Here is a 25,647-nt window from a genome sequence, read left to right on the forward strand (position 1 = left end):
TACTATTCATCAAAGGAACCCTAAGCAGCACAAACATTTCCAACATTGATAATAATAAGAAATGTTTATAGAGCAGCAAATCATTAAATTAGAATGATTTCTGAAGGATCATGTGACTGAAGACTGAAGTAATAATGATGCTGAAATTTCAGCTCTGTATCACAGGAATAAATTGCATTTTAAACTATATTCAATTAGAAAACAGTTCTTTTAAATTGTAATAATATTTCACAATATTACTATTTTACTATTTTATTTTACTTATTTTACTTTATTTTTGATCAAATAAATGCAGCCTTGGTGAGAATAAGAGATTTATTTCAAAAACACTAAAATCAAAAACATTAAAAAATCTTACCAACCCCAAACTTTTGAATGGTATAAATTTTTCTAATGATAATGTTTACTTTAAGCCATTATTCATTGATAATCTTTGATAGTGGCACTTCTGTCCAACAAAAAAATTGCACCATCATACTTTTATGTTGCTTTTCTGTTCCTTTAGATTTTTGCCAGCATAAAAAAAAAAACACCTTCTAGTTTCTATACGGAAAAGAGCTTCTAGGATTTGCAGCCTAAAATCTTATATAAAATAAAACATGGTTTGAACAGCAAATAAACAATGATAAAATATACATTTTGGGGTGAACTATTCCTTTAAGAACAAAGAGATGAAAATAAAGAATGCAAAGGGGAATTTTCTCATTCTCATACTCTGCAGATATCCATCACTCTTCCATTCCGCCTGTATATTGACATTCAGGTAGCATAGCAACATGACAACATGCCTACTAGGCTGCGGAAAGAGTCTGTAGCCGTTTGAAAAGGTTGACATGATGGGTGCGCAGCATCAGTGCTTTTCACTCTTTCACTCGCCTTCAGAGTGTCTCATTTCAATTTTAAAAACGTCTTTCCAGAAATCTGTAAATACCTTTACAAGCGCATCATAAATAGAGCACAGATCAGAGGAGCCGAGGAAAGTGTGTTTGTGTGTGTGTGAGCACCTCGTCCCCTTTAGTGATTTAATGAGGATTGCGTGACACCCGCAGATCAATACAGCGCCATTAAATTCAGCAGTGAAATGTAAAAGACCTTGTTTAATATTATAACTACGGTTTTGATTGTCAAAGTGGAAGAGAAAGAGAAGAGGAAAATAAAGCCTGGTCTTTTTTAAAAATACATGAGCTGGTCAGCGGGGTTATGTAAATTCTGCGTTTTCAACCACAGAGTGAAATTCATAATTCATAAAGAATAAAGTTGAATACTATATTAGGTGGCCCACATTAAAAAGCTTGGCCTGGACTTATTATATTTCATCTGTGATGAGGAAGGAGTTAGACACGTCTTCAACAACTAAATCAATATTAATACAAACGGTATCAATACTGCAAGAAGAGGAGAAAACGAGACGGTTCAGATTATGTGAGGTTATGGAGATGAGAAACGAAGGACAGGATGTGGAGGCAGGTCATAGTTCAGTTGCTGTGGTGACCAGACCTGTATTAAACACACAAGACTTGAGAGGAATATAAATGTGACGAAATGACAAAATGATATGGAGGGAAAACCTCTGTGAGACAACAGACTCCACAGATTGAGACAATGATACAAACTTGTGTTTTTGTCTCTTTTGTAGGAGCGTGGCGTGGCGTGAAGCTCGAATGCAATTAATGCTGCACCGAAAGGACAATCGGCATTGCCTTTGTCAGAAGAGAGACACAGCTTGGCTTGGAGAAGTGCAGCCCCTTGGGTGCAGTGACTTTTGACATGTGCCCTCACATATCTTCTCCCCAGGCTCAGAGTTAAAATCCAGAGGGGACAGGAAGAGGACAGGCTGCCGACACAACAACTGCTGCTTCTCTATTCTCCTCTTGGGGCAGTTCATCTCTTCCCCGAGTAAAATCTGAGGAGTGGGCCGGTATTGTCAAAAGGAATAAGAAATGCTTAATCATGTTCTGTACACACAATGTTTGCTTATTTACAGGAGTGACAAATGCATTCTATAACCAAATTCATTCCCAAAAAATATTGAAAATGGCCATTTAAAAAAAAAAATTGTAACACTTTACTTAAAGCCTTTATATATATTACATTATAAGGGGTTATTAAAGGGTATAATGCATTACAATTATTCATAATGTGCTTTGTAATATATTATATCTTGTCATAAATAATTATAACTGAATTTAAAATGCAAAGTGTAACAATTAATTGATAAGTGTTATAATGTATTAACTGTGGTTACAATTATTCATTAGATTGTACATTGCATTATAAGGTGCATCACAAGGCATAATTAATGCATTAAAACTACTTTTTTAATGCCTTATACAAAAAGGCTTTAAGTAAAAAATCATTTTACGAGGGTAATACTTTAGATTAGCGAACATTATTCACTATGAGCTAGCTGCTAACTAGCTGCTTAAAAGAATGCATATTACTAGCATATTGGCTGTTTATTAGTAATTATAAAGCATATATTGTCTTATTCTGCATGACCATATTCTAAATACCTTAACCCTAGCCTATATATAAACTGAACTATTACAACAACAACAAAACAATTCTAAATAATTCATATAATTGTGACTTTTAACAAGAAATACAAAAATTGTTAGGGATGCACCGATACCCCTTTTTCCAGTACTCGCCCGATACCGATACTTTTATTTTTGGTACTTGCCAATACCGAGTACCGATACCAATATTTTCATTGCATTTGTAACTTTTTCAAATATTGGGTACAGAAACCAAAAGGGTATGTATAATGTTAGTTGGTTAACTTCATTTATCAAATAGATAGTCAAACCTAAATTTATTCAGACACCTTCAACATTTCTCACATTATCACAGTTTATTTGCTATAGATTAGAAAATGGTAATAAAATATGACAAGAACTCAGAGTTAAACTGTGTCAGAATAAAATTCAGCTTGATGTTAGATAACTTTGATAGAAATTTATGTAATAGATTACAATCAACCAAAAATTATTCAGACAGCTGTTAGTATGACAGTATTTACACAACTACCAATACTTAGTCGGGCAGCCATTAGCCTTAATGACAGCCTGTAGTCTCCTGGGCATGCTGTCACCCAGCTTCATTCAAACCTGAACTTCAATGTTTTTTTCCCAGACTCGGTCTGAATAATTTTTGGTCCCCAAATTTGTATGAATTTTACTGGTAGTCCACTGTATGAAGAATTTTTGGGTATGATTTGTCACAGTTTACTTTATTTTGCTATCCTCACTTACCTAAATGAACTATAGTGTCCTGCACCCACTAGTAAAATAATATAAAAAAAATTATATCTGGTCTCTGAATAATTTTTGGTTTCACTGTATATCCTTCGGTTATTTTCACACTTAATTATGCCCATTAAAATTTATTTTACAAGTTTTTGTTACTTTCACTGTTCATTTTTTTTTTGCTCTATGGTACATCATCTTTAATTTAATAGCATTAGAGCTGCTCCATTGCAGTGGCTCAGTACTGTAATCACGCGCTTTGCTGTAATAATGCAGGGAACCACTCGTTATAAATCTCCTAACTGTGATATTTTCAGAAATAGAAGTCTCGTTTTTTCATCTGAAACGTGCTGTGATTTATATTCCAAAGCCACTCATATAATGCAAAAACACTCAAGCAAGCAAAACACGCGCAACGCGTGCAGGTATTTGTACGGATGCAGAATGAGAGGGACAAGTACAGTACAGCCTAGCGCATTTCACACAGGCTGCTAGATTCACTTTCGCCAGAAAGTCGTATATGCCTAAGGTTGAAAATAAATGATGTTTATAGTGAATGCCCCTATAAATGGTTTTATTTTTACGATTTAGTTTTAATCCAAATGATGTGTGTGCTAAGTGAGTGAACATCAAAGATCACACAACAGAAGTGCGCACGCTCTCTCTCTCTCTCTCTCTCCCTACCGTTAAGTAACTTGTGCATTGTTTTAATTACTTGTCTTTGACATATCCGACCGAACTACAAACTTTCCAGTGATGTCTGTGAGAAAGGTATATTCACTCGACAAGCTCGCGCATCTGCGCCGCCGTGCGCTCAATCCACTCAGCGTGCTTTGTTTATCAGCTCGCGCACACCAGCTATACAGGTGTTAATACTGAATGTTTAACGTTATATTCATTGCATACATATAGTTTGTAGTAAACATCTTTAACTCCATTCTGCTGTCTGTTGTCAGTGTTTCTTTGTCTGAATATGGCGCTTATCACATGTTGTGTGGTATCGGCATTTGGTATCGGGGCATTTTAACGACTATGAGTACGAGTACAGGAGACCAGTATCGGGCCTGATACCGATACCAGTATCGGTATCGGTGCATCCCTAAAAATTGTCAAGATAAACTTTGAATACTGGTTTGATAAAGTCTGAAAAAAAGGTTTTTAAGTTGTGAACATTTATAGGCCAGAGCAAATGTCCTATAAGGTTCATGGGACAGAGCGAATGATAGATCTATAGAATGATGGGAGTATGGATAGATATATAGAAAAACCACTTAATTAGCTAGAATGCATAACATGTGTTTAATTTCTTTTAATTAAAATATTTTAATTGAAGTGCATTCCTCTTACTGTAATTCCAATTCAACTTCCAAATAAATTAGAAAGGAGGACATTCCAAAATTCTGAATTATGCACAAGTCTGGGTAATATGTCTTTTGTTGCATCCTTTATTACAATGTCAACCATTATATATTTCAAGTCCCTCCTTTATTCCGTACACACCAGAACAATAATTTAGAGGATTCATTCATGAATTTAATTGTACTTGCCACTTCCAAAACGTTACAACTACAGGCTAAGGATATAGTCTAGTACTGATTTGTTTCAGGTGATTTACACTGAATGCATGTGTGTGTCAATGGATGTTAGTGAGGACTGTCTGCGGGGGGGGGGGGGGGGGGGGGGGTAGTACGGTACATTTGATGAATGGAACAGAGAGAGATAAAAGGGTAAACCAGATTAAGAGCAATGAAGGACCTCCTGCTGCAGACAACAGAACCCACAGTCAGGCCAAACAGCAGTGTAAGACTAATACAATACAAGTCACTAATTAGCTCCGCTGTTCCCCTTGACATATGTTCTAGAGAGAGAGAGAGAGAGAAAGAGAGAGAGAGAGAGAATTTACAATTTACAATTCTCTCTAAATAATAAAAATTTTACCCTCTACTAGTGCGTATTGAGAAAAGAGCCATCAAATTTTGGAAACACCTAAAAATGAGTGCCCCCAACTCTTACCATTTTAAAGCCCTTAAAAATCCATGAAGTGAACCCTGAAAAAAGTCCCCTGATTCAGATGGTCCTGAAGCTGCAAAAACAAACTAACATGACAACATCCAGCATCAGGACTCTAAAATATTCGGCCCAACAAAATTATAAAAGCACAGAAAGAAAATGATCTAACCTATTGGAATGAAGGAAACAACAGAAAAACAAAGTAAACTTGAATGTTATTTGGCCCTAAATAGAGATTACACAAGTGCAGAATATCTGAGTACAGTGAAAGACAAATGACGAGGTACAGACTGAGCAATCATACTCTGACTATAGAGATGGGCAGATATTGACAGCACTGGCTGCCCAAAGAGAGCCGCATCTGCCCATACTGTAACTATGAAGAAATTAGAAAGAAATTGTATCCCAAATTTGAAATACTTTATCCTGACTTCAACATGTTAAACAAGAAAACACAACTTCAATATTTATTAGGTGAAAAACAAGATTGTATCTTACTAGCAGCAAGATACATTGATGCCTGTCACAAAAAGAGGGAGGAGTCAACAAATCAGTTATGCGCCCCGCCCCCCACACACACACACCACACTGAATTATAAATTGTCCGTAGAATTCAAATGTTAATTTGTTCTACTTTTTAAATGTATATACATGCATGTTTTTGTTGCATATATATATATATACAATTTAAAAAAAGTAAATTGAGAAATACATTTTTTCATTAATCTCATAAATGGTCATCACATTACATTCATGGTCAGACTTTACATATTTACATTACTAAAAAATGAGCAGGACCTCTACAAAGTGCAGTACTCTCATTTTATATGATTCCCCCCGACGATCAATGCAGTAAATGTGGATATATGTAATTCATTAATAAATTAATACATGATTCTTTAAGAAGCTTGTAATTGAACAAGCTACAATGAGGTTCAATTATTTACCATTAGTTAATGCATTAGGTATCATGAACTAACAATGAACAACAATGTTTACAGCATCTATTACTCTAGGTTGATATTATATTATGTTTATTATTGTTCATTGTTAATTCACGTTCATTCATAATACATGAAATAATGCTAATTTAAACAACTTGAAATGTTAAAAATGTATATGTAAAAAATAACATTAACAGATTAATAAATGCAGTAAAATTATTTATTGTTAGCTATTGCATTAACTATATATAGAACCTTCAAATAAAGATTTACCAATTAAATTAATTAATCTTAATTCATTTATTTTTTTGTGCGTAAAATATGTAACAGGGGCATTGTAATTCAACTTGTTTCAAGTGTTACCAGTACTTACATAGTGTAAATGCTTTAGCAATTTACTCTGCGGTGATAGTGACCATGCACTATATAGTGCAATGGTCCAAATCATGATCCTGTCCTCTACTACCTATGGGTTGACCAGCCAGGGTCAAATTCTAGTTAGAAGGTGGGTAACCAGTCACCTAATGGCCGTGGCTGCAGACCAGCAGATGTTTTTATGTATGAACAGTACTTTAATAATTGATATTTGAAGTAAGAAAAGTGTGTTTATTATTTAGTTAATTAGTCTTATTAGTCAATAAAAATCAAAGGCAAACCCACTATCCTTCTTTTAATCTGATCTAATGACAGAAGTCACTCTCTTGTCCAATCAGCAGGGAGAGAAAGATTACTTCCCCACCATATGGTGAGTGAGTGAGTGAGATATCCTTTATATATCATATACTGAGAAATGTAATCATGCACATATTGAGAGTGTGTGAAGTGACCTTATCTACATGAGTCCACATCCTGTTCAGAGATCAAATGCAAAATATAGCTGCAAGCAGCAATTATCAGGGTTTAAGCAATTGAAGGCATTTAAACACATATGGAAAAATACATTACGTATTAATAGTAAGCCTGTAACCACCTAAATCAATGATTTAAAAAAGCATTTTAGGCAAATCCACGTAATTTACTATAGAAATATGATGATTTTTAACGTTTATGACTGTTATAGTGCCACCTATGGTTCGATCTCCACAAAACTTTGCATGCTTGTTTAGATTTGTGAAGTTTTGAGCTTTTGTTTAGGATTTATAGGCTTTCTCTGGGGTATATTTGTACATCCCTCTTTTCTAAAAGACCCCATTATAGCTACTCAAAGGTAAAGTTCAAAATTTTTTGATAATTATTGATCTAGAGCGTCTAGGAATTGTGCTGCGGTGCTTATATTGAGGTTGAGCGAAAACCCTAGGACTAGTTCGCAAAAGTCGTTTTTTTTTACATAATCGAGAATATTTAATGAACGATTTGATTGAGAGCTGTATCTTGAGGCAAAGTTGCTCAGTATGATGAGATCTATGAAATGACATGAATATTGTGTGGATATGTGAAACACCACGTGATTACAGAGGCGTAAAACTCATCAGCGCCAACTGGTGGCCAATTTCTTTTAACGTTCTTACAGACCTCTACGGCCATAAATTGAACATGCCCACAGAGATTTGTTCGGCCTCCGTTAACCTTGTCTATCAGGTTCTCAAAATTCATTGGCCGATGGTGGCCATGTTTTTTGAGATACGCGAATGTCCTCATAGACCCTTGTGGCACTTTGGACAAAGACAAGGCATATACATTTTTAAGTCAATCTGACTAAAAGGTGTGTAGTTACAGCTGTTTTTGTTTTTTCCCCTGTTATAGTGCCACCAAGAGGCCAAAATGTTTTATTTTTATTTTTATTTTTTTTTTTACTGTATTCACAGATTGAACTCCTAACATTGAGTTATAGGCATTTTAGTAAAAGTGATTCCGCCCCTTATGAACATTTTGGTGTCACATTGCGAGTTGAAAGTTCAACTTCTTTTTGGTAATTTTTGATATTCACTCTCCAGAGAATCTTTCTGCACTGGTTTTGGTCATGGTTTGGTGAAAAACCAAGGGCTAGATTGTAAAAGTAGGTTTTTCAAAAAATCCCAAACATTTCACAGGAACATTTTGAGGATCGAATCTGAGGCATGTGTTTTATCCGCCAAGGATTGAGCACTTGGGTCTGCGAATGACGGTTTAGGAGTTACGAGCGCTTTTGTACTTTTGATTGCTGTAGCGCCACTGACAGGCCAATTGGGGCGAGCCTTGGTGACGTTATAGATGGTATCATTACTACCATCCCTCCAAGTTTCAAGTCTCTACGTCTTACGGTTTGGTCTGCCCGCTCACTTTTAAATGGAGAATGCTGATCCTTGGACATTCTAACAATTACAATAGGGTTTCAGCGCTATGCACTTGAACCCCTAATAAACTCTTCTGAGTGTCCATTTATACCCTCTACCAGTGAAAAACAGACTGACTTTTGGGTTCCTGAATTTCTTTTGTAAAAATATAATTTGTGAATTTTAAAATAGCTTATTTTGTCCCCTTTTACAACTTCAATACTACAGTTATAAAGCCGAGTAGAAAGAAAACAGGAAAGAATGGTGGAACAAATCAGGAAACAGGACAAATCAGGACACAAGCCAGACTCAAACCCTAATTCTCCAACTGGTCCACAAAGTCACGACTACCTATACTAAATATCCAAACTCCATCTTTTCTACCAGGTTGTGCTCTAAAACTTCAAATATACAAGGCCTTTTGTCATATCCAAAAGTCCATTATAAGCTATACTGTAGGCTACATGTTGTAATAACGCCACAAATGACATCCTCTTCAAAATAATGGCAGGCATAACACAAGGGTTAGGAGGTTGCACAGAGGTAATTTGCTCTTGAGGAAAGCGAACCAGTGTTCGGTAACGATATATTTGTGAATCTAAGCTTCTGGATCGTTCAGAGGAAGTATTAGTGTCACTAAGACAGAAGGCACATATAGACTTGCACGGCGCTCCAGAACAACGAAACAAGCAGGAAGCTTGAGAGAAAGAGAATACATTTCCCAGATCAATAATTATGAAGGCCATGAGAAATAGGACTGAAATCAAAGAAAGCAGTCTAAAGAGACACAAAACAATAGTGACCAGCCATTCTGTGACTAAGACGATGAGGAGAACGCCTCTCTGACTACCCCAGTCTTCATCATTTTGAGGATCTGTTTATTGATGAGGTCCAGTTGAGTGAAACTGGAAAAGAGATACAGTCAGATCGACCCCGATCGATAAAGAGCAGGTCAGCGACTCAAAATGACTCTTAGTTATAATGCCGAACAAGCCACAGAGGAACGGGGGAGGGGAGGAAGAGAAAAAGAAGAAAAAACAGAATTAAAGACATGATAAGGGAAAAGAAGGACCACCCGGATGACACAGTAGAAGAAGAGAACGGATCAGAGAACAAGTGGCACTTTTTCATGCTGTAAAACAGACTTGCTTTGTTTCAACTATTGGAAACAGCATAAAAAACGACTACCGTTCTCCTGAAATCTCCAAAAACACTCAGCTGGGGACAGAAGCCAAGGAAAAGCTTCATCACAGAGAGACCCTCAGGTACAACACTCCAGTTATCTTTCCAGTGCAGCACTTTGTGGAAAGGTTTTGGCCCTTGTGCAACACACACTCAGGTGCCGCTGCGGACCGAGAGAGCCATACGTTTCTAAGCTTTCAGCCAATCTTTGCTCTGAGCGGCCCAGTTGATGTTCGGCTTCTGATGCTTGCTGCATTTTGATGTCGAATCTCTTTTCGTTCTACAATAAAGTTCTGCCGCAAAGTGAAAAGAAAGAAAAACGCGCAAACGAAACAAAACGGGACACAAATTGCTCTCTTTGTGCTGCTCTATATAGGTCTGCTTAGCATTCAAGGGCAGGGCTGTTTGTGCACATTGTGTTTGAAGCCCTCTGCACTCTGGTTTTAGATGCTGTGTGATAATGTAAGCCAATTCCCATTCCACCCTCCCCATCTCATTCGCCTTATTGTTCTGCTATCCTCTTCCCCATCATAGAGGCAAAGTGCCTCCCGCTAACGCGGAGCTCCGTATTTAAATTACACTAGCAGTTTAAGAGCACACTGGGGAAATCGACAAGAAGCAGAATGAGAGGGTGTGCGGATGAAAGAGATACCATATTAAAGTGCGAAAGAATAAAATAAAAAAAATGAAGGGCGGGAGAGAGAGATACATGATTTGACAGTTTTCTTCTCTTCTGTTCAATCAGAGGCAGCGATGTGGAACCGTAGGAGGAACAAATAGCGCCTCACAACAAAGATGAAAAACAACTTGACTCTTCAATGATATTCCATAATTCAGAGCCTGGGGTCGAGAAAGCACCATCAAACCATAACCGCAGCCTGCGCGAGTTAAATAGCTATATAAATATGGCAATGGAGGTTAAATAGGAGAATTGGCCATTTTCTCCCCTCAGTTTCTTCACAATGTGGACCGAAGAGTAAAAACTCTTTGGGTCTTGCTGAGAGAAGAAAAAAAACAAGGGCAATTTAAAGAGTTTAAATGTGACAAACAAGCACAATAACTTCTGCTTGACTTGTATGGGCCAGAGGAAACTGACAAACCCAGAATGCATTTCTGTGCTGGAAAGTGGATGTATTTTGATTTGCATGTAAATTGCAGACAAGGGACTTTTTAATTCCAGACCAGGTGTACTTTCTAATGCTCATGCACTTGTGCACACACTCGCACACACACACACACACACACACACACACACACGTGTACATGCAAAGAGGCGGTGTGACATGAAAAACGCAGTGAACACAGCTGTTGTAGTCGAAAACCTTTCCTTGAGGAGTCTTGCATGCAGCTATAAAGGGTGCAGATGGGTTTTACGGTGTTTTCCGGAATCACTTGGAACCTTTAAGTACTAACATCATTTCCAGTGACTTGATGGGATGAGAACACATTATTTGCATAATGGGGCAATCCAGTCTTCTTCAGGCTATGGAAACATACACTATAGAGCCAAAAGTATGTGGACACCTGAACAACATATTCATATGTGCCCTCTGGTAAGGGTTTTCACTAGATGTTGGAACATGGATGCAGGGATTCGCTCTTATTCAGACACAAGAGGATCAAGAGGTCAGGATGATGCTATAATAAAGATAAATTAAAAACATTTTAAGAAAAAAAATCTTTCAAAGAAAACATTACTAAGAACTTATTTATGATTGCTTTAGGAAAAATTTATTTTATTTAAATGTTTTATTATTATTTTTTTAATAGATATTATTCAGGTACTAATCTTAGAAAAAAATATTTATTTGCTTCACTGCTTATTAATATTTGATCAAATAACTGTATAAATAAATATATAAATAGCACAAAAAGGATCCCTGTAGACTCTCATGGCTATGTCAAGGTCAATAAATTTCTTATAATATCAGGTAATAACACATATTTATGACAAGGTAAGGTTTCGGCAGGATGTACAATGTCATGTCGTGCAACTTCCTAGAAACTTAATGATATTTATGAATGCATGATTCATGATATTTTTAGAAAGTATTTTAGGTTTATATTAATAATATTATAAAATATTAGATATACAATTTTTAAGAAAAGTTTCAATGTAATAACTCATTTTAATGAAAATGTCATGTTATGTAACAATTAAATAATATATCTAAATACTTCATTACTTGATTGTAACAAAACATGACAAGTCAAAAGAAATCTAAAAACATTTCTTAAAAAGTGGCATATATTTTTTAAACCATATGAAACCAGCAAGAATACAAAGAGCACATTTACATGTTTCAAACAAAATGTTTCCATTATTTTAGTCATTAACCCTCTTCTGACCCAAGATCATTGGCCCAAGAGCATCATTGAGATCAGGCACTGATTTGGGTGATTTTGAGTCCATTGCATCCCAAGGGTGTTTAATAGGGTGTTGCATATGGTACATGTATTCAAATTCCATCAAACCCATGTGATCCAGACAGTTAATACAGAAAATGTTCCCTGGGCGAAAGAGGACGGAAGAGAACAGATAAAGATATGTAAGTGGAGTTTGATTATGATTACAATGCAAAGTAAACGTGCGCTCCATGCGACGCCATATAATGCGTACCATGTGAAGTGAAGCACTTTGTTTACTCTCAAGAGCCCATTGGAAGCAGCACCGTAGCACAAAACACGCTGTGCGGCTCACAAAATGACATGCACGACATACTGTATAACTGCAGTATCATAACATAATGGACCGTGTTACACGTACACAACACACATGTGATAGGAAGGAGTAGGTGAAATGTGCATTGAGGGCAAACTCTTGAATGGGTTGTTAGCATGTGATCATCCAGGAGCTCCAAGGGGCTTTTAGCATAGTACTTTTAAGAGACTTAGGAAGGTAAAAAGACTTACACAAGTGAGCTACCATTAAAGGGGTGGTTGATTGCGATTTCACTTTTTTAACGTTAGTTAGTGTGTAATGTTGCTGTTTGAGCATAAACAATATCTGCAAAGTTACAAAGCTGAAAGTTCAATGCAAACGGAGATATCGTCTTTTAAAATTCTGGCAGTTTAATGCCTACAAAAACAGCTGGTAGGGACTACAACAAGTTACTTCCCGGTTTCGTGATGTAACAAACACAGATAAACCCCTCCCTCGGGAAAAGGCAGCAAAGGGAGCGAGGCCATGCTGCGCTGCTTTAGAGAAGACTGAGGAATAGAAAGCTAGAGGTGCACGTAAAAATCTATTCACATATGAATAGCGATTCTGTCTTCTAACGATTCTAATGGATTCACAAGTTTAAAAATCAATGTTCTAAAGCAGCTGTTCTTAATATTGTTCCTTGCGTTCCCCTGCTCTGCATCTCTCTCTCTCTCTCTCTCTCGCTCTCTCTCTCATTCAGCTCAGCTCCAATAATGAACTGTTCCATTTATATACTTATTTTCACATAGCTATCATTAAACATGGATGCGCGTGCAGTTGCTGTACTGTATTAAAGCTTTAATCAGCATAAAACCGTATATTAAATAGTAAAGGTAAATTATGTGAAAAATAATGTGTTTGTTTTTTTAAACAAAGCATTAACACATGTTAGACTGCACCCCATAAACACAATAAAGCCTAGAAAAAAAACAGTGAACCACCCCTTTAACACATACATACAAACCCTACTCTAGCCTTCGACAAAACACACAGGTCTACATGTATATCGGCAGATAGACAAAACAGTGTGTTCTTTCCTTTCATCTTTGTGAGTTAATTATAGGGAGATAATCTTAGTGCTGGACCCCTTAGTTGGGGCATCTGGCCTCTATCGGGAGCCAGGACTGAAAGGTCAAGAATGAGTTTTCGAAGTAGGTCGCTGTGAAAGCAACAGGACTTACCATGGGGTTATCTGATGTGGTCAACTTGACAATTTATTCAATAGTCGTTAATGTGTGGACCACTGCATTGGTACTATAGTACTGGGATTCATTTTTTGCTCTGCAAAGTTGATTAGTATAATTTTTGCTTTACTGTTGCTGCACTTCAGAGTGTATTTGAATTGCATGTTTTTTCGCCCACACATCCAGTGTATCTTTTCAAAAACAGCTGAGAGAAAATGAATGAAAAGGGAAAGGAAAGAAATTAGAGTAGATGTTGAGTGGAATAGGCAGATACATGTAAAACTTCAGCTATTTACTTTTCTCTTCAGCAAGTATATATCCATTCTGCTTCACCTTTCAGATTCTGCCTTTCAGTCCATTATCTGTGTCCAAAGATGCAGAAAACGAAAGCTCACAGTTCTTTCACACCTTGCAGCCTTCAATTTATCCTTTTAAACCTTAAACATTCAACCATCAGTCCTCAGAGCTGCACAACCCTATAATCAGCAGATAAGACTGAGGCGCTTAGACTATAAAGACATGCCATGTTCCACACAGCAGAAACGGTGCAGTACTGCTTAGCCGCCAAACTAAGAATGGGTGGAAGATGAAGACATGACAACACGTATGGGTTCATAGAAATTTTAAAACAGCCAAGCTATTATTAGAAATTTCCTGAATTCATTACAGTAAATGTTTAGAAAATATATACTGGTATATTTAAATTTTTTAATTTAGTTTAGATAAATCTTCTAAACTAGCTGAACTGAAGTGGAACTTAAAGAACATGGACCATCAGCAGTTTTTATTCATTTCCAGTTTGTTGAAAGCGAGAGGCAAAATGGTTTACAGCCATATCTGGGCTTTGCCAAACTGGTTTTTAATAAAAAAGTTTTCACTGCAAGTGAAGCTCTCGAAGTTTGAGAAAGTAGAATTGGGCTCCTCAGTTCTATTGTCAAAGACTTTTAAGTCTATATGAAAACAAAATCAACCCCACTTCCTTTTTTAAAAATACATTCTTGGTGTTATTGTGAACAAAGCATTGGCATACATTACTGCAATTATTATTATTTTTTTTTATCATTCATCAAAACAAAACAACCTACCTTTTCACTGACATCATCAAGCCCTCTTATTTTAACTCCTCCCCTCCAACCACCTGTCATATAAAGACCACAGCCAACTACACTGGTGCATTTTTGTTTGCCACGCCCACAATCCAGTTAATTCCAGATGAATATAATCAAGTCACGGCCTACATATTTACTTGAATATCATTTCACTCGATAAAGTAAAAAATTGCCTAATTAAGTAAAATTAACAAAATTAAATACTTTTTTGATTTTACTCATTTTCTTAAAGTGCCCCTATTATGGAATTGTTACGGTTCCTGATATTGTTTTGGGAGTCTCCTACAATAGGATTACATGCGTGCAAGGTCAAAAAACGCTTTCGTTTTCTCAAATTATGCATTTAATATCACCTAATTTTCCAGCGATTCTCAAACGATTCTTTTGAAGCAGTTCAAAGATTCAGTCTCTCTAAACCCCTATTTTCCGTGAGCCTGCTCTGAATGGTCAGATGGCCTAGTCTGTTGTGATTGGTCTACGGCGTATAGCGCGTTTCGGAAACAATACGCCTATTTCAATAGTTCTGTATTTTGAACGCTCTTTAGAAAATATAAACATCTATTAATTATCATACTTACAGGTTGTAATTCAGTGGAGCAGCTGGTCCAAATAAACAGGATACTGATCCATCTTTCAACAGCAAGCATTTTGTGAATCCCATGTTGAACTCCCCAAGATTAGAGAAGCAGTCGTCAGTAGAATGACGTTTTTTTGAGCGGGGTCAAGATGTTCGCGGCCGGCCAATGTAGAACATAGGCGCGCATTATGCAAATGGATTATCCCGTAACCTGTAGCTGTCACGGAAGTTGGATTTGAATTACTAATGAGTCGTTTCAGCTGTTCAGAGTCGATTCTTTATTTTGGGAGACAATAACTTTATTTATCGTGCACTTTCAGCTTTACAACTTTGCAGATCGTTTACATTCACATACAGCTACATTACACACTGCATGAATGGCATTACTGGAAATGGCATATAGGGGCACTTTAAGACTTTAATTTTTTTTTTGCCATGTCACTGCACTGACATTATCAAATATATGTTTAATGAATGAAGCCAGAAACACCACAATCATCGTATAACCATCCTTCAGTCTAACCACAGCCTCTATGTACTCTTCAGTGCATTGGTAACCACAAAAACTTCAGCAACAGAAACTCTTCTATATGTCCAACATAACTGAACAGTAAACACTATCAGGTCTTTGCCTTTACTCAAAATATTCATAAAACAACACTTGATTTCTCTCTCAATTCAGTCCTTCACAAAGTAAGCTGGGAGCTAAAAATCCATCCATCCAGTTATTGCAAAAAAATAAAAAATTGCTGTCCTAATACAAATGCATTACGTAATCTTATACACAATGAAATTAAGCTGTAATAAAGTGGAGTAAAATCAAAATTGTGTAATAATCAATACATGTTATATTTATAATATATGTACATATATCTATTTATAATAATATAATGATTAATTATTAAAATGATAGAATAGAATTATCATAAGAATTAGATATAAAAAAATCATAACTGTGACTTTATATCTCACAATGTGACTTAATTTCTTATTTTAAACATTACCTCACAATTACCTTTTTTACTCTGAGGTGGAAACATGCCTCCATAAATGAGTATGTTTGTAATAGAAAACTAATTTGTGTGTAAGAGAGGACAACACAGAGAATGTAAAACATAAATATGGACATTTATTTGTGCACGTGTACCTGTGTACACACACACATTTCAAACAAACATGGTTTTTAATAACAGCCATCTCATTTGACAATAAATATTGCATCTGAATCTCACAGACGGAGATCCCTTTGGAACCGTCATTGAGAGTGCAGAAGTCTGCTTTAGGGCATGATTCTTATTTCACACTCACAGTGTACGCATGTGTCGATGCATGCTTTCCAGGGCAAGGCAGTGAGACAGTGTGTGAATGATCCGTACATGTGAGCTCATGCGATCGCATATGTCTACGTTGCATGTGCTTGAGTGTAACAGATGAATCACGCATGAGTGGTCAGGTGTATTTCTATTTGAGTACTACAGCAGACTATTCAAGCAATGTCTGTACGTGTATACAGTATGTGTGTGTGTGTGTGTGGTGATAATCCCTCTCTGTAATGTCATTCATAGGGTCTGGATGATCAGTTCAGGCACAAGTGGTAATACAGCCAGTGTGGTGGGATAATTGTGTCTGTATGGGGAGAGAAGAAGGGGGTTCTGGGAAAATAGAAAGTAGACATTCAAAGACTCATCAGAGATTATACACTCACACTTCTTTTGTTGCAAAGGCTTATACCAAACTTCACCTTAAACCAAAAGTGAAGAGGCTCGGACTCACTGAATATGAGATATTGTGGCTCAGATCTTGCCTGTCTGTCATTTTTTTTAAAGAACCAGTTAAAAGTGTGCACAATGGTGCATTGTTTGCATTTTATTTTTATGATTTCACTGGAGCAGAGTGACTGAGAGCTGTATGGAGGGCCAAATAACTTATATAAAATAACATTTTTTAACTGCTGGTAAATTCAGCACTACAACTAGAACGATAAATGCATAAATAATGCATTTGAATCTGAGAAATAATAACCTCCCCCTCCCATTTCAAGGCCTGTTCAGACCATGAATATTAACCATAATGATAACTATGACTGTAAAGTTTTAATAGCTGTTTTAATTCTGTAAGAATAGCAAAGTCCACACCACAACTACAACAATAATGACATGGAGGAACAAAATCACTTTCAGATTTATTATTTTTTTGCAGCTGATGAATGATAAAAACATTGACAGCCAATCATAATACACCTGTCTTTAAAGAGTGCAAGCATTTACTGTAAAGCAGCAGACAACATGACATGCTTAAAACAGCATCCCTAAACCGCATCCCACATGACTTTATCGTTTGAGTAAAATGACTTTACTAGCCAATCGATAAAGAGAAAGCAGAGGCAGTCTAACATACTGTACATGCATCTGATCCGGGTTAGATTGAGTGTCAGAACAGGATCAACACAGCAAAAGTAATATTGATATTTTATTTTTTTTCTGCCGCCTGTGAAAGTAGGAAGGAATATGGTCCCACAGCCTATGCTTACAAAAATAACTGAAGCCTCTGATTCAGTAAATGTGAAGAAAGAGCACATAATCAGCGATTTTCTGTTGCTTAAGCCTTAAAGTACACTAAACTCCAGCAGGTCTACAGATATAGATAAACTGGTGTTCCCATTAGGGCACACATTACCCTTTAATGACAACAATTAACACCAAGCAAACTGCCTCGCGTGCAGACGCATGCATAACATGCACCCAATGGAAAAAAAGCCCTCAGCGAAAGATGACATATGGCATGAGCAATTTCCCCCTCAATTTCAGCTCCAACTCCAGCTGATGTTTTCATGTGCCAGAAAATAGCCATTCCCCCTTTACTCCCCCCACTCTGAAAGTCATCTGCTCCATGAGCAGTAAGCGCCATCGTGGCTTGTAGACCCAAATGAGAGAGTACAAATGATTTGTTGCACCATCGTCCTGCAAAGGCGCCGGAGAACGGAAACAGGGAAGGAGAGGGGGAGGAGGGGAAAGAGAAGAGAGGGAGGAGACGTGGAGGGGGAGATAATGTCACTTTCATCTTGTATTCCTCCGCCAGCCCATAATGCTCATTTTTCCCCATTTTCACAGCAAATTCGTTTCAGTAGTGGCAGCCAACCCCCATCCCCCCCTCCAACTAGAGCAAATGAGAGAGAAATGAGAGAGCAAAGGCAAACGAGAGGGAGGGCGAGAGAGAGGGGTGCCGTTGGGGGGTGAGTGGGCCGAATTTGCACAGTGACCTTTTTCTGATCCAATCTCACTGATGAATCCTAATGAAGGATTTAATAAAATCACACTTTACAATCTGTCTCTGCATCAAAGCGTGGAATCACATTCATATCAGACCAACTGCGTACACAAAACCGATGAAATAAATATCAGATCTAAACCTGTGTGTTTTGTTGCACCATCGTCCTGCCAAGGCGCCGGAGAACGGAAACAGGGAAGGAGAGGGGGAGGAGGGGAAAGAGAAGAGAGGGAGGAGACGTGGAGGGGGAGATAATGTCACTTTCATCTTGTATTCCTCCGCCAGCCCATAATGCTCATTTTTCCCCATTTTCACAGCAAATTCGTTTCAGTAGCGGCAGCCAACCCCCATCCCCCCCTCCAACTAGAGCAAATGAGAGAGAAATGAGAGAGCAAAGGCAAACGAGAGGGAGGGCGAGAGAGAGGGGTGCCGTTGGGGGGTGAGTGGGCCGAATTTGCACAGTGACCTTTTTCTGATCCAATCTCACTGATGAATCCTAATGAAGGATTTAATAAAATCACACTTTACAATCTGTCTCTGCATCAAAGCGTGGAATCACATTCATATCAGACCAACTGCGTACACAAACCCGATGAAATAAATATCAGATCTAAACCTGTGTGTGTGCCGGCCCAACGGATGCTGTCGTCAGGTGGAGGGGGGGCTGTGGGTTGGTACGGGCCCCCGAAATTGGCCAGACTGAACAGGGAACGCGTGGCCCATTTGTTCCAGATGCGGTCTAAAATCACATCTCATCACTTTCATTTAGACCTTAATGAGTTAGCTGTCAACACGGTGCACAATTCTACACTGATGTACACACAGTTAAAGTTTGTAGGAAGGTCACTTCAGTTGGTAATGGTGGCGAGACGATTTTTCTCTAAAAACGTTTTTGAATAAAATTTTTGTCATCTTATGGTAACATATAATGGACTAAAGAAGACTATTCTGATGCTATTTGAACAATGTGAGCATTTTCATTATTTTTAGAGACTATGTTTCCTGACAGATGAAAGAATGACATTAGATGCACACTTCAGAATCTCGATGGAGTCCATTGGTCATCTTAGTATTTTTTGTCTATTTTTGCCATTCATTTTAGGTATACTGTGTATACAGACATGTTGGATTTGTTTACACTTTATTAAAATGTGTCCTTGTTACAGTGCAATTATACAACAAAGTACTGAGTAATATTAATGTAAAGTTAGGGTTAGAATTTTGGGTTTGGTTTAGAGTTGGTTGCTTGTAACTTTGCCTAACTTACTATTATTACTATGGCAAGCACATTTAAGATATGTAATACAGACACTGTAAAATAAAGTGAAACTTTAGATTTTTATTTGTTTTGGAAATTAAAGGGAAAGTCATAGAAATCTGAAACAACATCAGGGTGAGTAAATGATCAAGTGTTTTATGTTTGGGTCATCTCCTTATTTGTATGTAATGTCTTTGTTTTGAAATACAGAATGGAAAAATAATGTTGCAAAAATGCATTAATTACCATTCAAAACAGACTTGTTTGCTGTCTAGCATCTCCTTTTGTGTTCTGTGGAAGAAATTAAGTCATACAGGTTTGGGAAGACATGAGGTTCAAATGAGAGTAAATGATGACAGAATTTTTGGGTGAACTCTTCCTTTAAAAAGTTTGTATATGTAATATGATGTTTAAAAAGCAACACAATGCTTTCCCGATGACATGCTGTTCCAAAGACATCCCCGCAAAATATGTGTGCCTGTTGGTTTTAAGGCTTTAAGGCATGTTAATATTCTTCAGTACAAGGAGGTAGTACTGCTATACACCATCGTACATTAACCTTAGTGGGAGAGGAGAAAAACCAACAACAGCACTTAAACTGCACAAGACAAGAACTGGAAACTACTCTTCACAGACACAGGGCCAAAATTAGTGTTCTGTTAAGATATGAGGTGCCGATGACTTTGCAATGCTGCCATCTGGTGGACAAAGAAACTCACAACGTCAGACTGTGAGAACAAGAGCAGAGAGATTTTATGTGATGATCTGATTAATATAAAATACAAAAGCATAAAAGCTGTTAAACTGGCTTTGTGTTTCTACTTCCAAAAGAGGTGGTGAGGTCACTGCATAATGTCTCTGAATTTGTGTGCAATCTGAAAAGCAATCTGCGTGACCAGCACAGATCGAATGACAGTACTCATTCATAATACTCATTGATTCCATATGAAATATCCAATATGCAATTTCTTACTGATTACAATTCAAATGACAATTACTCAGACTCATACAAGAGAGAGACTGATAGACAGAGTGAGAAAGGGAGATAGAGAATGTTCTGGCTTTGTAATCTACATTGTAAATGTGTGCACATGGATGTGAGAGGATAACACACAAATCGTTGTGTAAATATGTGCGTTATTCAGAGAAATGTCTGCACTTTAGCTGAGAGAATAAATGTGTGTGTGAATTAAAAAGATCAGTCAGTGAGCATTTAGAAATGTGTGTGCATATTGCTAATCCATCCATCCATCCATCCATCTATCCTCATACCATTCGACTATCTATCTATCCATCCATCCAATTATTCATCCATCCATTCATCCATCCATCCGATTACCTATTATCCATCCATCTGCCTTTATATCCATCCATCTATCCAGCTGAATGAATATCTATCTATCTATCTATCTATCTATCTATCTATCTATCTATCTATCTATCTATCTATCTATCCATCTATTCATCCATCCATCCATCTATTCGACTATAGTGTATATCCATCCATCCATCCATCCATCCATCCATCCATCTATCTATCAGTTCATCCATCCACCTATCTATCTGACTCTAGGGTAGGATGTGTAAACTCAAGGCTTCATTGATATACTGAAGAGTTTTGTATCCATCATGAAGGTCTAAACTCTGTTGCAAACATGCAGTGAAAATGGAGGTCTATTCTGCATCTTTATTTTGAGAGCACTCAGCAGAGTAAGTACTACATGCCTTTACAAACAGCACCTCAGCAGCCTTTTTTTTTTAATGGCACTGATATGCTCCCATTGAAAACAGAGCACTCAAGAGTAGACAACAATGACTCAACTGAGATTTTCCCCCATACATGTCCAATAGGCTCTATTCTGCACACGTTCTTCTCCTCAGCAATGACTGAAACATTTGCTAAAAGCTTCTCTTCCAGGCTTTTTGTCCATCAGTACAATTCCAACCTAAGGCTGCTCCTGTAGCGACCTAAGCATAATGAATTATTCACTCCTCTTCTTTGTAATTAATGGTCTGTGCTTTAAAGTGCATCTCTAAATTGATATGTTTTATGGGGTCCTGTGAAACTGTTGTGCAAATCAGTCCACCATCTCACTAAAGGCCATACACGGCGGTTTCTTCATGTGGAAAATCTAATTCATAAATGCCAAGTGGGAGCAGTTGCAAGGAAAATGTATTTTCTCATACAAACATATACTGTTATGGTGAGGTTTGTCATTGAAAGAAACTGCCCTGATACAATTTTACCAACGTGTGTGATATACAGCACAAAAAGGCAGAAAAAGGAAAACTCAAACAATCATCAGTTTCTTTGAAAATAACTGTAATAATAATAATTGCATTAATTTATAACTAAATGCATGAATCTCATGAAAACTATCAAGGAATGTCTATATTTCTTCCCAAAATCAAAATAAGAAAATGAGAACATAGAATCAACATAAAAATTAAACATATTTAGTACCTTGTGTGACAAATTCTAAGTAGCCTACTTTAAAGATACACAACAATTTAAACGTTTGGGGTTTGTAAGATTTGTAAAAAAAAAATTACAATAACTGTTTCTTTTTGAATATATTTTAAAATTTAATTTATTTCTGTGATGGCAAAGCTGCATTTTTAGCATCATTACTCCAGTCTTCAGTGTCACATGATCCTTCAGAAATCATTCTAATATGCTGATTTGCTGCTCAAGACACATTTCTTATTATGAGCAAAGTTGTGCTGCTTAATAATTTGTGGAAAACATGGCACTTTTTTTCAGAATTCTTCATTGAATAGAAAGCTCAAAAGAACAACATTTGAAATAGAAATATTTTGTAACAGTATAAATGTCTTTACTGTCACGTTTGATCAATTGAAAGCTTCTTGCTGAATAAAAGCATTTGTATTATTAATTATAAAAAATTGCTTACCCCAAACTTTTGAAAAAGTGTCTATTCAGTCATTTTTGAGACATGGGACAAAACAGGTCCAGCCAGGGTAACTGCTATTAGGTTTAAAAATAAAAATATTTTCAATTTTAAATGTCATGAGGGATTAATAATAGAATGTATTTAGCACAATTATCACCTTCAATTTAATTTTCTCATTATTATACCAAATCTATGTTGTGTTTTGAAATGTTAAAAACATCTTGAATGCTGCAAAGATAAAAGCTGAAATTATATTACACAGTCCAAGGTAAAAAAAAAAGCACATTTTGTTAAAAAAGAGAAAAGTTGGGAGGTTGTATCAAAGCATAGCTCAGTAGCTTAGTACATATAAGATACATAAATGTAGTTTCATTTGTCTGAGTACAAGGTTTTATTTTTTCAATTTTGCACCCTGTTTTGTCCCACTTCTCAAGAATGAAATTGTTTAAATCAATGAATCAATAAATAAATACAATTTAATTTTCATCAAACATTACTCAAAAATGAATAACTAGGAGAGTTTTACCTTTCTCTGATACCTCAGTGTCTTCCATAAAAGTGCTCAGCTCTTTGGTTTGACCGTCTGCTCTTTGAGTCTGATTGGCCTCTGCATGCATCACTGGTCACTCTACAGAAAGACAAGAGACAATAGGTTACTCATTTTTCAAAACAACCTGAAGTGGGAGTGATGTGTGTGTTTGGTGTTTATTGGGGGATTTGAGAGAAGTAGGCATCTCAGTGCTGTAAAGAAGATTGCTGGATCAAAGCCCACTCAAGGCCTCTCATCTGACCACTGCTGTTGTGCCTTCAAACAAATAAATTGACCTTTGTGTGTACTGTACTGCAAGTTTCCTATAGATACTCAATCTTCTTTTCCTCTTATCTTTCGCTTCACGTCAAGTCAAAGCACAGGGTTTTCAACTAATATTTTCTCACCACTTGCTGTGAATGGATCTTTCCTCCCCAGCATGCATCAGCACACATTCTCTTCCTCTCTTTGTTCTGTTTATCTCCACCTGGACTATCATGACTCACGCTCTTCAACACAACATATTCTCCCAATCACTTCCCGGGACAAAAAAACATTTTTATAAAATCTTTTGAAGGCACGTCACTACTAATCCTGCAGTCTCTGCCTTTACACCCTGCTGCCACATCTCACAAACACAAAATTTTAAGCCTCGGTTGTATCAGAATATGGTGACATTGCTTTGGCATGGATTTTTAGTTTTTTTGTGACTTTATTTAAAGTAAAACAATTATATTTTTGGAGTGAAGCATTGAAAAACTTTAAATGCATTAACTTATTACTGTCGCTTCAACAAGACTATGGTGGTTTTGTTACTTATCTAAAAAGTTTGTAGAATTTTCCTGGTAGAGATAAAAAAATCCAAAACCTACCTTGCTTGAAAGTTTTACAGCAGTTTTTGCACATGTACTTCCTTATGAGATGGTCTGATAATGATGCATTGAGCACAAGCCTTACTTTTATCATCAACTCGGAAGCGATTCAGACACTCTGAATAGTTTATAAAGAACTGAGGCACCACGGCACACAGTGACGGCAGAAATAGAAGAAGTTCTGCTTTTGAAAAAATAATAACGCTGTCTGGGTGGTTTTGTTGGTACAGAAGCGTAGAAGAAGAATAGAAAAAAAAGTCACAATGCCATCCTTTTAGACGGATGAAGAGGCATAAAAAAAAGAAAATATAGCCTGAGGCTCTGAGCGTACTTCCCCTAATAATGTATAGTACCCCAGTCCTCAAGCAAGTACCAAATATCTAAGTTTATAGTGTGTAAACTTTACTTAACAGCGCACTGTGATAAGTTAAGCAAAGAGGAACCACAGATCTCATACCTTACCTTATAATCTAAACTTCTGTACTGGTCTATTATTCAAGTTGCATTAGATCTCAGGGTGTTTATGGTCTGTATTTGTACTCCAATTCAGATTAAAGAGATATGGAATTAAACACCCTCGTATGCAAGAAAGACGTTGAAAATACATGTTTTCAAAATCTTTTCCAGATCAGTCCAGATCAGGTCAAACCAAGTATCAGTAAATAAACCCTGCCAAACAAGTTCAACGTCTTTGTCCCAGACATAACTATGGTGTCATTGGGTAGTTGAAAGTGAAAAGTATGTAACTTCAGAAAGTTCAAAGTGACTTTAGCTGCAGCAGCCCAGCGCCTCAGGCAGCACTGACACACAGAGGCTCAGTTCAGCACTGCCCATTACAGCTGCATGTCTTGTGATTCTCTTTAAACAGCTTCTTTACTATTGTCAAATACTGTGGTTTTAACAAGAAAAATCAAACGAGCAAAAGCAAGGAGCAGCTGTGTGGAAAAGGCTAGGCTAAAGGCACGTTAAAGATCTGTTTAAGTCTAAACATACAGTGCAGACTTTCTGACTCTTGCTTACTTTTGGGTATCCACCATTAAACTGTTTAACAGCCATTTCTAATCAAAAGCAACTCAGATGATAAAAATCTCAAACAACAATCAAGTAACACTCAACCAATATAAACTCTCACCTTCACTTGTAGCATGCCATCTGTTGTTGTCTGTTAAAACTGTGAAGTTCTGGGACAAAGTAAAAGCCTTGCTGCTTTTGGGTATCCACCATTAAACTGTTTAACAGCCATTTCTAATCAAAAGCAACTGATAAAAATCTCAAACAACAATCAAGTAACACTCAACCAATATAAACTCTCACCTTCACTTGTAGCATGCCATCTGTTGTTGTCTGTTAAAACTGTGAAGTTCTGGGACAAAGTAAAAGCCTTGCTGTGATTTCCCTATGCAAACACTGAGGGGAGTTCACCTGAAATTCAAATCAAATACATACAACATACCAATGTTTATTTATGGTGTCCAATCTAATTTGCGTGTATTTGCATATTTTTCGCACATGCTTCCAGAGAAACTATATGCACTTTATTTTCTCTGACCTTACTATGCTTATTATATACAGGTACTTTGTTCTGTTATTATGCTG

General features: G+C 36.9%; 1 protein-coding gene across 1 annotated transcript in view; it reads right to left on the reverse strand.

The window, feature by feature from the left end:
• The window catches only part of LOC107559484 (myelin transcription factor 1-like), a 90,446-nt gene extending 65,235 nt beyond the window's left edge, over nucleotides 1–25,211 (reverse strand). Inside the window, exons 1-2 of the mRNA XM_016243329.1 lie at nucleotides 25,184–25,211; nucleotides 23,177–23,278 (exon numbers count right to left, since the gene is read on the reverse strand). Of these exons, the coding sequence (XP_016098815.1) occupies nucleotides 23,177–23,267 (91 nt within the window). The 5' untranslated portion in view covers nucleotides 23,268–23,278; nucleotides 25,184–25,211. The remainder of the gene's footprint in view (nucleotides 1–23,176; nucleotides 23,279–25,183) is intronic.
• Nucleotides 25,212–25,647: the final 436 nt, after the last annotated feature.

The sequence above is a fragment of the Sinocyclocheilus grahami genome, unplaced genomic scaffold, assembly GCF_001515645.1.
Source record: "Sinocyclocheilus grahami isolate Dianchi unplaced genomic scaffold, SAMN03320097.WGS_v1.1 scaffold687.1, whole genome shotgun sequence".
Taxonomy (NCBI): Eukaryota; Metazoa; Chordata; class Actinopteri; order Cypriniformes; family Cyprinidae; genus Sinocyclocheilus; species Sinocyclocheilus grahami.